Raw genomic sequence first — 17,259 nt, forward strand, 5'->3', positions numbered from 1 at the left:
TATCACTATATCTATGATCAATGAGATGTGATCATCAGTCAACAAATACACCAGTCTTAATGCAATATTATTGTCCCTTAATAATAATACTTGATTAGGGACCTTTAGGAATATTGATATTATTCTCATAATCTGATTTCTAAGTCACGTACTTAGAGATATAGAATTGCATATCATATTTCAAGGACATTTATTAATCTAACATTTATATCGCAGTAAATTAAGAATTAATAAATTATAAGGAATAATCGATAGAACATAAACATTAATAATCCAAATGTCTTAAACTAAAACATCATAGTATTTTCTCTAGGGCACAAACACTAACAACATGGTCAGTGCCCGAGGGATAGAGGCGAACCAAGAAAAAATTAAAGCAGTTATCAACATGGAAGCTCCTAAATTGGTTTGGTTGTCCAAAGTCTCATTCTGCAACTACATCCACCAGAGTTCTTTCTCGGTCGTCGTCGTCCTCTTCTCCCACTCCGAAACTTTGGCCATTCGGCCCTGTATCTCCTGAACTTTGTCCACCACGGACGCAACCCAAGGATTGGCCTGAAAGGGGAGAAAAATAAAAGGAAAAATATTATCAGACCGAGGGATAGAAATAAACTAAAACGAAGCAAATAAAAGAACGTATATATATATACAAAAGGAAGAACATACCAGTGAGAGGAAGGCCAAAAGCTCCGAGCATAGTTCCACCGGAGTGGCCACAGTGTAAAGCGTCCAGTCATCCGGAAGTTGAAGCCCTCGGCAGAGCTCCGGAGCGACCTCCTTTGTCTCCTCCATCATCGGTTAGACGGCATGATCGCTCATCAACACCCCCATCCTGGGACATACGTCTGGATGACGTCATCCCGACCTCTCTGCCACTTTAGGCTTTGCTCAGCTTCTCTATGGCCTCCCTGGCCCTCCTCCTCCTCGATCTCGAATGTGGGCGAAGGTTCCTTCCTACCAGCCTCCGGCTCCTTCTCGAGCTCTTTCTGCGAGGGCCCGTCTCCCAGATCCTTCTCCGCCTTCGCGGCTTCTTTAGCCGCCTTCTTGGAAGTGACTTTCATCCTCTTCCTCTCCAAAAGAGACTTCATGGAAGACACTGAAAATGAAATAAGTAAAAGATTTAGATGAGACAGGGGAAATAAGAGCAATTGAATTAATTATCTAAGAAAAATAAACGAACGAATGAGAAATATTCGTTACCCCCACCCCCACAAACCATAGATCCAATCCTAGCTCTAGTAATTGTTAGGGGTCAGCTTCGCCATGTTGGCATCGACCAAGTGGGTGTATAAATCATTCTCATCATCACTCAGATTGGGCATGAGGAGCTTCGTAGGGTCGACCTCCCGCCAGGTCGAGAACCCGGCTAGCTTCGGCCACTGATATAACACCAGTGGTATGGGTCGACTTGTTATTTGAATTGGTCGTCGTCCAGTCCGGACGACCAGCCCTGCAGGCGATAGTGTAGAATCCCGGGCTCTTCGGGTTTCACCGGAAATCATAGTGGTACTAGAAGAGTCTGGTCAGCGACTCCGCCTCCTCCTGAAGACACCTGTTTTGGTAGCAATTTATGTTGATGAACCTATTTGGATCCATCTGTCCTAAAGCAATCCCCATCTGGAAAAAGAGGTGATGAGGGATCGTCAAGAGCGGGACTCGGAATCCGCACTTAAATGACGCCTCGTAAATACCGACGGCATGGTCGCCATAACCCCACGGTACTCCAGGGGTGTCATAAATCCTCTCGTCTTCTTCGGTGTAGTATAGCCAATAAGCCCCGCGAGGAACCTTTTACTCATCGTACATCACTTCTACCCTCGCCTTCGCCAGCTCGGACCTATTGTCGGCCGTATGGAAGGATGCGACAGAACCAAACAAGTCTCGCCCCGTCCGCTCAGGCCAAGAAGTTGAGGTTCCCGCCAAAGTGTTCATTCGGTTCATGTCCCTGTATTCGAAAATAAGGAGACAGGTTAGTCCATGTACTCGGACAAAGAAAACAGATAAAAGACATAAATAAAAGGACCGAGTACATGTTCCACACCGAACGAGCGAGAGAAGGAAAGAAAATAAAAATGTTCAGGGTCGGCTCCCGAAGGATGTTCTAAGGCAAGATCTTCCTGAAGGAAGTTCTTGCCCCTTAACACCCTGCAGGCCATCTTTAAACCCACCGGACAAAAAACGGAGACACCTAGGGTCAGCTCCTGAAGGATGTTCTAAGGCAAAATCTCTCCGAAGAAAGTTCTTGTCCGAGAACACCTTGCATGCCCTCTTTAAACCCCGGGTTTAAAAAACTTTTGAAAATCAAGGGCCAAGATCGAAACGGTTGGAATTCAAGGGTCACGATGAAGTCACGGTTATCAATAATGGGACAACTATCCTCCTTAAATAGGACATGTCTCCCACGATATCCCCACATGGACGGACGAGGCATCAGGATGATAGCAGGAAAGTGCCCTAGGGTTTTCTACTCCAAAATGGGCTAAGATTGATGTCTCTCGCCCGACCGAAGGTATAGCCGAAAGACAGGGACATGTTAGTGATTGGCTCAATAAAACCCAACGACCGAAGGCCCATTACGCTTCCGGACCACCGGGCCAAAGGCCCAATAAACTTCTTAAAGCATTGAGCTAAAGGCCCATTAGACGACCACACTTCTGGACCGAAGGCCCACAGAGCTCCGCAGGTCGAGGCCCATTTCTCCTCTAATCGTTGAGATAATACAATCGTAGCCCCCCCCCCGTTCACTCCTCTTTATTACTAAAGTGTAACGGACGAGCATTCATGTCAAATCTGGGTATAAAACCCCTAGGAAAATAAGATAAAATGATTACACACTCATTCTCTCACTTACTCTCTACTTTCTTGTATTCCCAAAAACCACTCTACACCCAGATTCTTATTCTTACACCGGAGGTGAATCGGGGGGACAATCTCTCGCATTCTCTTTCTTTTCAGGTAGAAGCCGAAGACAGTTCATAAAAGGCCGAAGGCCATTTTTGCAGTACGAAGAAGATTCGGGCGTAACAGTACTTTTCATATTACAACAGCTAAAAATATTTTAAGAACACTTCCCTCTCCCGACACGAAAGCCGAAAGGTATATAATTGTAAAAAGAAACTTGTGGTGACGAGGAGAAAACAATGGACCGAATGGTTTTAGATAATTATTACTCTTCATAAAGTAAATAATGGAGATTCATATTTGTTGGGTATAATTCTAACTACACAGCAACAATGGGCAGTTATATATATAATAACAAGAACATGGCAAATAACCAACTAACGAAATAAAACACGAAGGCAATAACAAACTATAAAGACTGTAATTGACAAAGAAAGTAAAGAAAACTTATCTCTTATCGCTTTCCAAATCTTGATAAGAAGAAGAACACAACAGCTGATTCGCCAAACCCTTCAAGAGGACTTGATTGTTCTTGAAGAGATTATTGCCCCCCACTTAAGCTGTGATGGAATGCAGCAATATCGCTTCCAGGATAAAACAGCAACACATCAATCTGGCCACAGAACCAACAATGATCAACGGCGACTCGCACCTCAGTTTGCCCAAAAAACCTATCCAACTCATATATGTTTGCGAGGTAGGCACCGAGACTTGTGTCATTTTAATCTCAAGTATACCTCTCAATATATAAGCATCTCCAATTGCTCTTCTTCTATTTTACTCGATGTGGTACACCAAGTAACAAAACAGAAAAAGTAAACAAAATGGGTTTTCCTTATTATTTATATTATATCCTGATTAATTAATATTAATATTACAAAATATATTCAGAGTATGATTAAAATAATCCTTACTCAATATATTTTATATTAATAATTAAATAATCAATATAAATAATTAAACTTTTAATAGAAAAGAAAAATATAAGAGTTCCCACTAGCACTAGGTCACACAAGCATTCCACTTATGCTAGTAGTTATAAACAATACTAACACAAGATGCTATATAAACTCAATATTTTTCTTTTACAATACCAATGTGGGTCAAAATCCCCATAACCCATTTCAAACAAGCAACTTTATCTCAATATATTCATGGATTCCACTAAGAAAATATCTTAGATCCAAATATGAAAGTTTAAGTCCTCATGTCAAGGAACAACCTCCAAGTGTTAGTTTCCGAAAATCATATCAAGAACATATATAAAATATGGCTCAAACTTTCCATTTTCTAACAACATTTACCTCTCACTGATCCTTAGTCATGAAGAAACTTCATAAATCCATTCATAATTTCTACAACACTATATTAGCATATACTACATATATGCATGAAACTCCTAGCTAATATGAAAAGGTTCGAAATAAAGGAACAAAACTTGAGAAAAATTGAAGCCGGACGCGTCAGTTTGGGTAAGCTACAGCTGAATTTCTCCCGCTTCAAGTATTGCACTTGTTTGTAGAATAGCTAGCAGACATCTGATCACTTGGACAAGGTGAAGAATCACACAGTAAACTCGACCTCCACATCTCACTCATGCTCAATGGCAGAATGTAGGGTACCCCAATAGATGATCTGATGTTGACTCCTAACTGATCATCGAAAGGTATGACACCGGGGCAACTTTCTTTCAGCAATGCCATCAAATTTTCCCCTCCATGCCCAATGTTTTCTTGAACTTGTGATGAAACTATAGGAAAACAGGTGTTTGCATACTGATCTTGAATTCCTTTATAGTCTAAACACTCCGAGGCCTTCTCAAAATCTCCAAACATCGAATATGACATGTTAAAAAGCAAAGATGAGGTATCAGTATTGCATTTAGTGAGTTGATAATCAGCTGTTTCTTGTCCGAAAAACGTGTAGCCTGCGCCTGGAGCCATTTGGTTGTAAGCTTTGTATAGCGGAAGGTCAAAGTTAGGAGTAGGGTTAGTGATAGAAGAGTGTTGTAAATTGTTGTTACATGTTGGTGTAGTAGTGTTACTGGTACTGGTATGATAATGTGAGGTCAAATTTTCAGATGTAACAGTGGGGTTATTAGCAGCTGGCAAATCCGGGGATACCCAAGAATTTGAAAGTGCTCTTTGAGCATTGGAGTTGGCTTTCTTAAATATCCTGCAAATCGCCCACGCATCCTGCATTGTCCGGGTCATGTATATTAGTACATGCCAACCAATCAACAAAGCACAAGCATACAAAAGAAACGCATAATGTAACAGATGAATGACTTCAAGTTTAAAAAACCCTTTTTTAAAATTTTTTAATTATTGTGAAAGATCTACAAAAAAAGTTACTAAAATTCCAAACAGGGTATTTACAGATATTACATATTATGTTTCGAGTGATCAGATACAATAGGTTAGCTTGGTTAGATTTAAGTTCTCGTCCAGATAAAACATGATACAGTAAAAATTTAAACAAAACTAACTACCATGCCATGTATATTAGAGTAGGAACAATCTGATGCACTAAAACAAGGTCTAGTAGTATATATTTACATTAGCAGGAATGCTGTTTTTGTCGATGTAGCGCTTAGGAGGAACTGAGTCACCGAGCGATGGTAATCGAAACTCATGCATCATCCAGTCCGTTTTAATGCCTTTGGCAGCTCTACCTTTGTAGAAAACAAGTGATTTCTTTAAGCCAATGCATTTAGAAGTACCCTCCGAGGAGTAAATGGGGCGGTCCGTTCCTGTGGCTTTCCAGAAACCAGCTCCAGTTACACGGTTAGGCCGTGCACTGTTTCTATACTTCCGGTCCCTTGGACAGTAAAAGTACCATTCTTTCTCTCCCGTGCTCGCCATTTCTGCATTCAAAAAACATAAGTAAAGTATTCTTAAGGGCAAAGAATATGTAGAGCATGTACAATGTATAATATAATTAATCTTACTTGGAAGATCCCATGGATCAAATTTATAAATGTCTAGTTGCTTGATAAGTTCAATCGATAAAGGCCGTTGTTGAATCTTCCTTCTAAGATAAAACCCTACAAGCTCCTCGTCTGTTGGATGAAACCTAAAACCTGGAAGCATCACCTCCTGATCAAGCTTATCCACATCGTCATGACTTCTCTCTTGATCCATAACTTATGATCTCCTCTCTTTTTTTCAGTTTTATATCTCTAACACAAGATGTCGGTTGCTAATTAATTATATGTTTTGGCTCTAGAGCAATAATTCAAAAACCTAAGAAATGATTCTTCTTCAGTAAACTTGATTTGTGAAGTGAACTTGAAGCATGCATGGATTGAAATATATAATATATATAGATGAAGTAGTGGCTTGGTTACAAATGAAGAATGGGTGATAAGTTAATAAGAAGTGATTATATGCTTCCTATGAAGGGGGCTGCCTCCGAAAGATAAGCCGACTTTTAGGGTGACTTTAAAGTTGCTTGTTTTTGCTCAAGAGCCTTAAGTCACAAGTACATAGAAGCTTAGTATAAGAGCAAAATTAATGGCTAATCTTTCAAGAACAATTACCAAGAAACCCTAATTAATAAGTCAAGAGTGCTCCAGCAAAGCTAATTGTCCTTGTGTTATTATTCTAATAATGAAGAAATTTCAAAACTTCTAAGACCTATAGAATTTAAACAACGTGTATAACACAAAGTGTCTGCAAAATTAGTTGATATTTCTGAATAAAGATTACATAAGATTGAAAAGATAAAATTAAACAGTACTACGTCTAAATAATTTAAACTATTAGAGTGACATGTATAAACCAGACTACGTCTAAACAATTTAAACTACTAGAGTGACATCTATAAATCAGGGACTGCTCCTAATTTATCTCCTCCTAGTTTATCTCCATAACTCAATATAACTCCTAAAGAACACGTCTAGGTGCATACATCCACTTTTTAATACCTGACTTATTCAAACTAATAAACTAAATATGTTTAGATTAAATAAATAATCCAACAAACACCCCCTTAATCTAAACATTGTTTAAGTCTTTAACTCCGAGAAGTTGACGCATCCGTTCGAACTTGACAACTGATAAAGCTTTGGTTAACACATCGGCTCACTGCTGCTCCGTACTCACATGTTTGATGATAATTGAACCCTTTTCAACACACTCTCTGATGAAGTGATATCGCACATCTATGTGCTTACTACGTCCATGAAAGACTGGATTTCTGGCCAAGTCTATAGCACTTTTGTTGTCGATGTAGATGACTACAGGTCCTCCTTTTACGTCTGATATCTGATTCAACAACTTGTTCAACCAGATTCTTGGCATACTGCTGCGATAGCTGCCATGAATTCAGCTTCACACGATGACAGAGCTACACACCTTTGTTTCTGCGATACCCAAGTGATCAGGCTTTCATCCAAGTAAGCTTTCATCCAAGTAAAATACCATTCCACCTGTACTCTTCCTATCTACAAAGTCTCCTGCTAGATCACTATCTGAGAATCCTGATAATAAATAATTCCCACGACCCTTGGAGTATATTAAACCATAGTTTAGAGTACCTTTTACATATCTCAGAATTCGTTTAATGGCAGCCTGATGAAGAACAGTGGGTCGTTCCATAAATCGGCTTACAACACCAACCGCATAAGCAATGTCTGGGCGTGTATGCACCAGATATCGAAGCCCACCCACTATACTTTTGAACTCCGTGAAATTTACTTCCTTACCATGTTCATCTTTGTGCAATTGTAACTTAGGTTCCATGGGGAACTTTACCGGATTGCAGTCCATCATTTGAGCCTTTTCTAACAGCTTCTTAGCGTAAGCTGTTTGTTTAAGCTCAATAAAGCCTTTCCCTTGAACAACTTCAATCCCGAGATAATGAGACAGCTTTCCCAAATCCGACATATCAAACTCCTTGCTCATTTTGCTCATTTGAGACTCGAATCTAACAATGTTCTTCACATTTATCCCTGTGATAATCAGATCATCAACATAAACCCCTACAATCATAAATTCTTCTCCTTCCCTCTTAGTATAAACCGCATGTTCCAGTGGGCACTTTATAAAACCAAGCTTGTCAAGACACTTATTAAGTTGTGTATCTCATGCCCGTGCGCCTGTCGAAGGCCATATAAAGCCTTAAACAACCTGTAAACTTTTCTTTCTGCTTCCTCCTTCACATAGCTTTCCGGCTGATTAACATAAACTTCTTCGTATAGTTGGCCATTCAGAAAAGCAGACGTCACGTCCAAATGATGGACTTCCCATTCATTTTTAGCTGCCAAGGCCAGTAAGAGTCGAATTGTCTCCATCCTTGTGACAGGGGCGAAGACCTCTTCAAAATCTACTCCAAACTTCTGCACGTATCCCTTCGCGACCAACCGTACCTTATGTTTTAATATCTCTCCATTCGTGTCTCTCTTTACCTTGTAAACCCATTTCAAATCAATAGCACGATGACCTGCAGGGAGATCTGTTAGTTCCCAGGTTTTATTCTTCTCAATAGCCTCGATCTCACAGTCCATAGCCACCTTCCATGCTCTTTCTTTTGTTGCCTGATTGTAACACACAGGTTCGTCGACACCAACCAGTAGTAACTCAGCATCCACCTCTTTTGTCTCATTATAGATATTGTTGATCAATCTGAATTTACGTGGAGGCTCACTCCAATCGTGGTTATCATCTGTTTCATTCTGTTGTGAACTCTCGGTCTGTTGTGGACTCGTCATGCCTGGTGAACTCGATGAAAATGAACTTGAGCAACTTGACTGTGGTGTTGACTGGTTTCCTTGCACATCCTCACTCTCTTCATCAGTTGTGACATGAGAGTGTCCGACTATGTTTCTGTCCTCCAGCTTAAACTGTACTCCTGCAACTACAAAGAACGATACTACATGTGTATTATCTGCATTTGATTCCCAATCCCAAGCCTTTCCTTCCTCAAATACGACGTCCCTACTTATATGTATTGTTCGAGTTTCAGGACAGTACAACCGATAAGCTTTGGTTCCTTGTTCCCTTCCAAGATGAACCACATGTTTACTCCTGTCGTCCAGCTTCTTTAAGTATACACTAGGAACCTTCATATAAGCTATACACCCAAAAACTTTCAGATACTCCAACTGAGGTTTTGCTTTCGACCATCCTTCATATGGTGTTTTACCTTATACTACACGAGTAGGTGACCTTGTAAGTCATATGTCATAGCCTATTTGTATATTCGAGGATTCAACTCAACTCAAATAAGAATGTAATAAGTAAATAGTGGATCGACCGTCAGAGAGATCTCGCAAAGTAATATCTGTCAAAGGATTCAGAAACAAGGTTCATCTACAGACTTGAGGAGTTAATTCACTGGAAGAAGTTTAAGAAGTTGATCATGCCTCAGTGATATAAATCAAGATCGTGGATTTAATCAAGTGACAGAGATCTCGTCAGAGTATCATTAATTACAAGGATTTAATTTGAAGAAAATCAAAGTGTCAAAGTCAAGACATGAAGAAACGTCACGGAAGTTAGTCACTCATGAACCAGACAGTACATCGAGTGTCAACATTGAAGTGGTGGAATTGATTCATAATTCTCAGTGATTTTCAGAAGATTGTCAGAAGAATGGATGTTGCTCAGGGTTAGTATTAATTCTCTATTAATTAATTAAGTCATATAATTTAATTAAGAAAATAAATTATATCTGCAAAGATTAATTTATTGATTAATTGAATTAATTGATTAATTAATTCAGAATTAATATTAAGGTTTTCAGAATTTTTATTTGGTTAAAATCTGTTTTAATTCTAAAAAGACAACTGATTGTACTAGTATGACAATCGGTATGACAATTGATAGTCATACCGAAAGTCATGCTAATTCAGTTGAGTGTCTTGATAGAATTATTACTTAGATTAAAATCACTTATTAATTCAGCAAGACAATTCATTTGAATTAATATGACAATCGGTATGACAATCAATAGTCATACCGAAAGTCTTGCTAGTTCATTTTGATTGTCTTGCTAGCTCTAAAGATTGTCACACCGAAAGTCTTACTGAGCAAAGGATTGTCATACCAGATCAATTTTCCATTCGGCTGTTTGATAAAAGAAGCAGAAGACCAAGTCATTAAAGAGACACAAAAAAACATCCAAGAACAAAAAGAAAGCAGCCGCCTTGAAACATTTTATTCTTCATCTGCAAATCATCAAGATTAAATTCTAGTTTGTTAATGTTAAATTCAACCACTAGAATTATTTATCTTGTTCTTGTGTAACAATCTAGCGGATCAAAATCCCTAGAACTTAATCTCAAATCGCGTTTAGCATTTGATTCTAATTATTGCAAAAATAGAAAAAGTTCATGTCGAATTTATTCTAGATTTGTGATAATTGATTTGAGATTAATACCTTGTAATCGATACAGTTGTTGTAACACCTTTCAAGTTTAATAATATTTTTATTTAACTTGAATTTTGTTTCACATTTTTTATTCCGCATTTAATTCGATTATTCGGTGCTGTTTGTATTCAACCCCTTCTACAAACACATTGGGACCTAACAATTGGTATCAGAGCCTTCTGATTAACGAACAAATCAAGATCCTAGACTTTTGTGATTTTTCAACTCCTTGAATTTTTATTTATTCAAAAATTCATAATGACTTCACATAAAGTTGGAACCGTTAAAATTCCACAATTTGATAAAGAGAATTATATCATGTGGAAGAAGAAGATGCTATTATTTTTACAAGTTGCAAATCCCAAATATTCAAACTTGTTAAAGAAGGGTATAAAAACTCCATGGTTATTGAACCGGAGGTAATAATAGATGGTGTGGTGACTACTGAAGCTAGAACCTATCCAAAAGAGCCTGAAGATTTTACTCCTGCTGAGAAGGAAGAAGCCTCCTTGGATGCCAGCCTTCAATTAATATTAATTGATTCCCTTGATCCCTTGATGAACAGACATGTGATGAACTGTAAAAATTCCAAACACATGTGGGAAACTATTGAGGTGATTAATGAAGGCACAGAGGAAGTTAGGGAGAACAAGTTGGAAATCCTAACCTCTGAATATGAACATTTCAAATCAAATCCAGGAGAAGGAATTACTGAAGTGTTTGAGAGGTACAATGCGTTGATCAACAACCTGAACATCAATGAAAAGTATTATTCAATCAGGGAGGTCAACAAAAAGTTCCTTTTAACACTGCCAGCTCATCTTGAACATAGAATCACTGCCATTAGAGAAGCTAGAGATCTGAGTGAGATTTCTTTGGACAGACTCTATGGAGTGTTAAAAACCTATGAGTTGGAGCAGATTCAACAGAAGGAAGTCTACGGGAAGGATAGAATGGTCAGCACATCTACTGCACTTGTAGCTGAAGGTCAACAACAACAACAATCTCAACAGTTAGAAAGAATGGTACAGTTTTCCAAGGGTGAGGAAAATGAGTTAGTAGCAGAATATGATCCTCCTACTACAAATCAATCAAGTGATGATTTTTATTCCTTGAAAGAGCTGGAGCAATTGGAAGACGAGTCAATGGCCCAAATTGTCAAGAGATTCTCCCATGTCAGATTCAAGAGGAATCCCAAGCTTAAGTACAAGTCCAACTACAACAAATTCCAGAAAGGTGGATCTTCATCCTCTAATACCAGCAGTGGTGGATACAAAACAGGGATGGTTGATCGGAGCACCATTAGATGCTATAACTGCAATGAGTTGGGACACTTTGCCACAGAATGTAGGAAGCCAAAGCAAGTAAGAAAGAACTCTGAAAGGGCTTATCTGGCAAAGGGAAGAAGCTGGGATGATACTGACAGTGAAGATGAAGATGAAGGAAATCTTGCTCTTATGGCTATTGATGGAAAAGCTTCATCGTCAAGAATAGAGGTAAAACTTTCTGATGCTGAAATGGTTTATCATCTAAGAGGTAACTTAGATTGTGCACGTCGTGATAATGAACTGTTAAGTTTACAGATCACAGACCTTGAGAAAGAGGTCAATGAATTAAGACTTGTGCACATTAATCAAGACAAATTAAAAGAACAGGTATCTTTTCTAGAGAATAGAGTTGACTGTTATAGAAAACTCGAAACTATTCTCAAAGACAAGATCACCGGTCTTGAGACTAAGGTTAGAGCCTACTTCAATTCTTGTTCGAAGGCTAAAGAGTTCTACAGTAAGCAAGCTGTTAATCAAACATCTGGAATAGGTTATGATTACAATGCTGCTATTGGAGAATTAGGCATAAACTCCCCTCCTCATGTCTGTGCTAAAGGGAGGGAAGTACCACATGTGCTTAAGGGTGTTGATGAACCCCTCTATAAAGCATCAATTGCTGAACCATTTGATGCGACCTCTTCTGTTATTCAAGAAGAAATACGTGCTGAGGATCATGCTTATGAGAAGATTGTTTCCAAGTCAAGTGAGTCGAAAGTTCCAGTCAAAGTTGTGAAAGCAACTGAGACTAACTCAGACACACATGAGTTGGATAACAATAATGCCATGTCTACCATGCATAAATTACCTGCTGTTAATCACTCTCATAAAGCATGTGGTGTTGCTAATTGTATGTCTTGTGCTTTTAATATGATGTATGCTTATTTTAATGGTAAGCATGTGTCTAATGATAAGACTACTCCTCGTCAGCATGTGAATAACAAGAAGCATGATAGGTCTAAGACTGCTAGTCCTTCTAAGGCTAGAAAGGAGACATTTGTGCCTAAGCTTAAACAGAAATTTGTTAAGGCTGTTTACAAGGTCAAATGTTCAGTCATTGAGGATGTTGAGACCATTAAAATTAAAAATGTTGTTTTGCCTGACAAAGGACAATTCTACAAGTATGCCGGGCCCAACCAAGTTTGGGTTCCGAAGAAGGTCTAATCCATTTGTAGTGTAGGGCATTAAACAGGTGTAACCGGTAGTGTGGATTCTTGACAGTGGATCATCAAGACATATGACCGGAGATAGAGCCCTGCTATCAAATGTGGATTGAGAAAGCTGGCCCCATGGTTACCTTTGGAGATAACAGCAAAGGTTTATCTGAGGGATATGGCTGTTTGCAAGCTGGGAATGTTATCATTGTAATTTTGTATATTGTGCTAGGTTATTATCAGGAAGCAGTATCTAACATATAGCACCAGTGACGAGACTTGAGAATATTACGACATATCAGACACCTGCTGCACATTACACTTGGAATTGTACTCTAGTAAGATGTGTACAAGTGTACTCCTGGTTGGTAAGTCAAAAGAGGAAGTCAATGCACCACAGTTCATGGACTTTGCAGCTGCAGATCTATTGGACTATGCAATTTCTTCTTCACAATCTCACTTCAGGTTGGTATGAACTAGTATACTGCTCAAGCAATCGTCAAGGACATGGTATGGCACTCTAACAGAAGTTATAATTTTATATGAATAAGTAGAGTCATCATATTAATAACTATCTTATCACTAAGCACAATCATATTGTTTTATATGTGCAGTGGTATATTGGTTATGCAACATAACAATTAGTATATAAAGTACTTGACAAGTATCGGTCAATGATATCTTGTTAACATTATGTTGCAGATATTTGTAAGCTTTTGACATGAATGAGAATTACTTAGACTTTACCCTAAGTGATCAATGTTTTATCAAAAACTCATTCATTTTGAAAAACAAAAATTAAACTTCTTTCTACATTAGTGATTTCTTATTTCATGTAAAATCTTTTGAAATCACTATTGTAAATCATTTTCTCTCTATTACCATATGTTCTGTGTTACAGGTTCAGTCTCCAATGACTTTCTTTCATTGACAGTCATGAGGTTGAAAACCCACAACGTCTATCCCAGACTGTAAAGACAAACACAAAAACAGAACCAACCAACACTCTCTTACCACTAAATGTAGTATGAATGAGCGTGAGGGAGATAGTGCCTAGTGCACCACATAAGGAAGGTTCTGTAGTCAACCCAGTAGCTCTGTCTCCTACATAGATGAGTAGTATTTAAACCGAGACAACTGCTAGCCCCCATACATCTTCTCAAAAAGATGTAATGGCTGAAAAGGCACAAAAACAGTTACTAGATTCATTCTCTCAACAGGGTGCGTCTATTGAATTTTGCCTGTCGGCCAAGGTATCCGATGTAGTGTCACCACCTCAAATATAAACAATTCTTAATGCACAAGGAAAGGTTACACACACAAAGGATGAGTTGACGGAAACAAGAGTTTCGACCATTTTAAGGTCAGATTCGATTGTTCAAGGTTCGTTAGTGGACCAATTGCCTTTACAGGTGTTAGGAGAGGATACTGATCCAAAAGCCATATGTCAGTGGTCAGTGTCTACCTCCCCAGGCTTAAATCCCCTGGATGCATCTGCGGATAGTGGATCTGACATAGGTGCAGATCGGCAACTTGTTGACAATGATTCAGATATTACCTGATGAGTCACAAGGAAATGTCTTCACAGACATTAGAAGGGAACTTTGATCTTTATGCTAAATTCTTTGGATCATTATTTACCTTCCCAGAATTCAAATCTGGAACCCTAAAAGGGAAACTAGTAACTTGTAAATTATGACTCAGATTCATCTGACGAGTTTAACAAGGATGGGGATTTGTGAACTCCCATTGCACCACGTGTGACCTCCTTAAGGATGGCTAAGGTGATTTTCCTTGCAGGTACAGCTGGATTATGGAGCTATGAGAGAAGAGTGATACACTTGTGAGAATGAGTGTAAACACGAGTGGAGAGAAGAGTGAAACTCATGTGAGGTACACTAAATACAATCACACACTCACAGTGAGGAAGAAAGAGAAACTACTTGTTATTTCTTTTCCAACCAAGTGAAATATGAGAACTTCTTCAGACGACGGCATACATTCCTTCTTTAAGGGGGAGATAAAAGCTTAAGTAATAGTTTGGAGGATTCCTCAACTAAGGGGGAGAAATAGCAGGGAGGAAGAAAAAGATCCTAAAAATGTACACTACACCACACCATTGTTGTTTGTAACTACGGATCCTATTGTACGGGAGAGGTGGTAAACACAAGGTGATTTCCTAGTAAGGGAAGAAGCTGTTAGAGGAGTACCATTGGTTTTTATCTGCGGATCCTATTGTACGGGAGAGGTGGTAAAACGAAGGTGATCTTCTTTAATCAGTTGATTCTCATAGGGGGAGAAGCAAGAGATATGGGCTTCTCAACAGGAAATGTGGTTGTACATGTGAAGATGGAACTACTTGAAGATATGTTCAGTCTAGAGGAACATCTACTTGGAATCTGGAAAATGTTAAATCTAGTCCAGAACTTTTCTACTATTTACTTTGCATTTCTGTTTATATCTTTTTCTTATTTGTTAGTTGAGTTATCCTCTAGGTATTTGTGTGTTATTGTCTAACAAACAAATAGGGGGAGATTGTAAGTCATATGTCATAGCCTATTTGTATATTCGAGGATTCAACTCAACTCAAATAAGAATGTAATAAGTAAATAGTGGATCGACCGTCAGAGAGATCTCGCAAAGTAATATCTGTCAAAGGATTCAGAAACAAGGTTCATCTACAGACTTGAGGAGTTAATTCACTGGAAGAAGTTTAAGAAGTTGATCATGCCTCAGTGATATAAATCAAGATCGTGGATTTAATCAAGTGACAGAGATCTCGTCAGAGTATCATTAATTACAAGGATTTAATTTGAAGAAAATCAAAGTGTCAAAGTCAAGACATGAAGAAACGTCACGGAAGTTAGTCACTCATGAACCAGACAGTACATCGAGTGTCAACATTGAAGTGGTGGAATTGATTCATAATTCTCAGTGATTTTCAGAAGATTGTCAGAAGAATGGATGTTGCTCAGGGTTAGTATTAATTCTCTATTAATTAATTAAGTCATATAATTTAATTAAGAAAATAAATTATATCTGCAAAGATTAATTTATTGATTAATTGAATTAATTGATTAATTAATTCAGAATTAATATTAAGGTTTTCAGAATTTTTATTTGGTTAAAATCTGTTTTAATTCTAAAAAGACAACTGATTGTACTAGTATGACAATCGGTATGACAATTGATAGTCATACCGAAAGTCATGCTAATTCAGTTGAGTGTCTTGATAGAATTATTACTTAGATTAAAATCACTTATTAATTCAGCAAGACAATTCATTTGAATTAATATGACAATCGGTATGACAATCAATAGTCATACCGAAAGTCTTGCTAGTTCATTTTGATTGTCTTGCTAGCTCTAAAGATTGTCACACCGAAAGTCTTACTGAGCAAAGGATTGTCATACCAGATCAATTTTCCATTCGGCTGTTTGATAAAAGAAGCAGAAGACCAAGTCATTAAAGAGACACAAAAAAACATCCAAGAACAAAAAGAAAGCAGCCGCCTTGAAACATTTTATTCTTCATCTGCAAATCATCAAGATTAAATTCTAGTTTGTTAATGTTAAATTCAACCACTAGAATTATTTATCTTGTTCTTGTGTAACAATCTAGCGGATCAAAATCCCTAGAACTTAATCTCAAATCGCGTTTAGCATTTGATTCTAATTATTGCAAAAATAGAAAAAGTTCATGTCGAATTTATTCTAGATTTGTGATAATTGATTTGAGATTAATACCTTGTAATCGATACAGTTGTTGTAACACCTTTCAAGTTTAATAATATTTTTATTTAACTTGAATTTTGTTTCACATTTTTTATTCCGCATTTAATTCGATTATTCGGTGTTGTTTGTATTCAACCCCCCCCTTCTACAAACACATTGGGACCTAACAGACCTGTTCAATAAATAGACTGCATACCTGATTGCTTCTCCCCACATGTATGATGGCAATCCCCTTTCCTTTAACAAACTCCTTCCCATGGCTACGATTGTTCTATTTCGACGTTCCTCCACCCCATTCTGTTGAGGGGAGTATGGTGTTGTAAAGTGTCTAACAATTCCCATCTCAGCACAGTAAGCAGCAAAAAACTTAGAACATAACTCACCACCTCTATCTGTCCATAACACTTTTATGTCTTTCTTAGATTCTTTCTCTACGTGAGCTTTAAACATTTTAAAACATGAAAAAGCCTTGTCCTTGGTTTTAAGCATATATATCCACATGGCACGGCTAAAGTCATCAACAAAAAGTAGAAAGTATTTGTTACCAGACAGAGTTGGAGGTGATATCGGGCCACATATGTCTGCATGTACCAACTCGAGTCGCTCCTTTGCACGAAAAGCTGTCTGACTGGGAAACGGACCTCTCGCCTTCTTTGACATTAGGCAATCCTTGCACACATCTTTGGGAGAAGTAGATTCGGGTATCCCACGCACCATTTTGTTTCGTGACATGAGAAGCATCGCCTGAAAATTTACGTGGCCCAACCTCG

The 17,259-nt window shown here is 38.2% G+C and overlaps 1 protein-coding gene across 1 annotated transcript; it reads right to left on the reverse strand.

Moving 5' to 3' along the window:
- Nucleotides 1-4,360: 4,360 nt before the first annotated feature.
- On the reverse strand, nt 4,361-6,184 carry LOC141679042 (protein FEZ-like). The gene is made up of 3 exons (XM_074485524.1): nt 5,852-6,184; nt 5,460-5,767; nt 4,361-5,096 (listed from the first exon to the last, which is right to left on the reverse strand). Exons 1-3 carry the CDS (start codon nt 6,042-6,044, stop codon nt 4,401-4,403), a joined length of 1,197 nt encoding a protein of 398 aa, XP_074341625.1. The 5' UTR covers nt 6,045-6,184; the 3' UTR covers nt 4,361-4,400.
- Between the last annotated feature and the right edge of the window lie 11,075 nt (nt 6,185-17,259).

Source organism: Apium graveolens, chromosome 8 (assembly GCF_009905375.1).
Source record: "Apium graveolens cultivar Ventura chromosome 8, ASM990537v1, whole genome shotgun sequence".
Lineage (NCBI taxonomy): Eukaryota > Viridiplantae > Streptophyta > Magnoliopsida > Apiales > Apiaceae > Apium > Apium graveolens.

Bases quoted from the DNA above. Each gene is read 5' to 3' on its own strand.
- LOC141679042 (XM_074485524.1), bottom strand. From the start codon at position 6,044: ATGGATCAAGAGAGAAGTCATGACGATGTGGATAAGCTTGATCAGGAG. The intron at 5,768-5,851 runs GTAAGATTAATT...TTTTGAATGCAG, and splicing joins TGATCCATGGGATCTTCCAA to AAATGGCGAGCACGGGAGAG. The intron at 5,097-5,459 runs GTAAATATATAC...CGGACAATGCAG, and splicing joins AAAACAGCATTCCTGCTAAT to GATGCGTGGGCGATTTGCAG.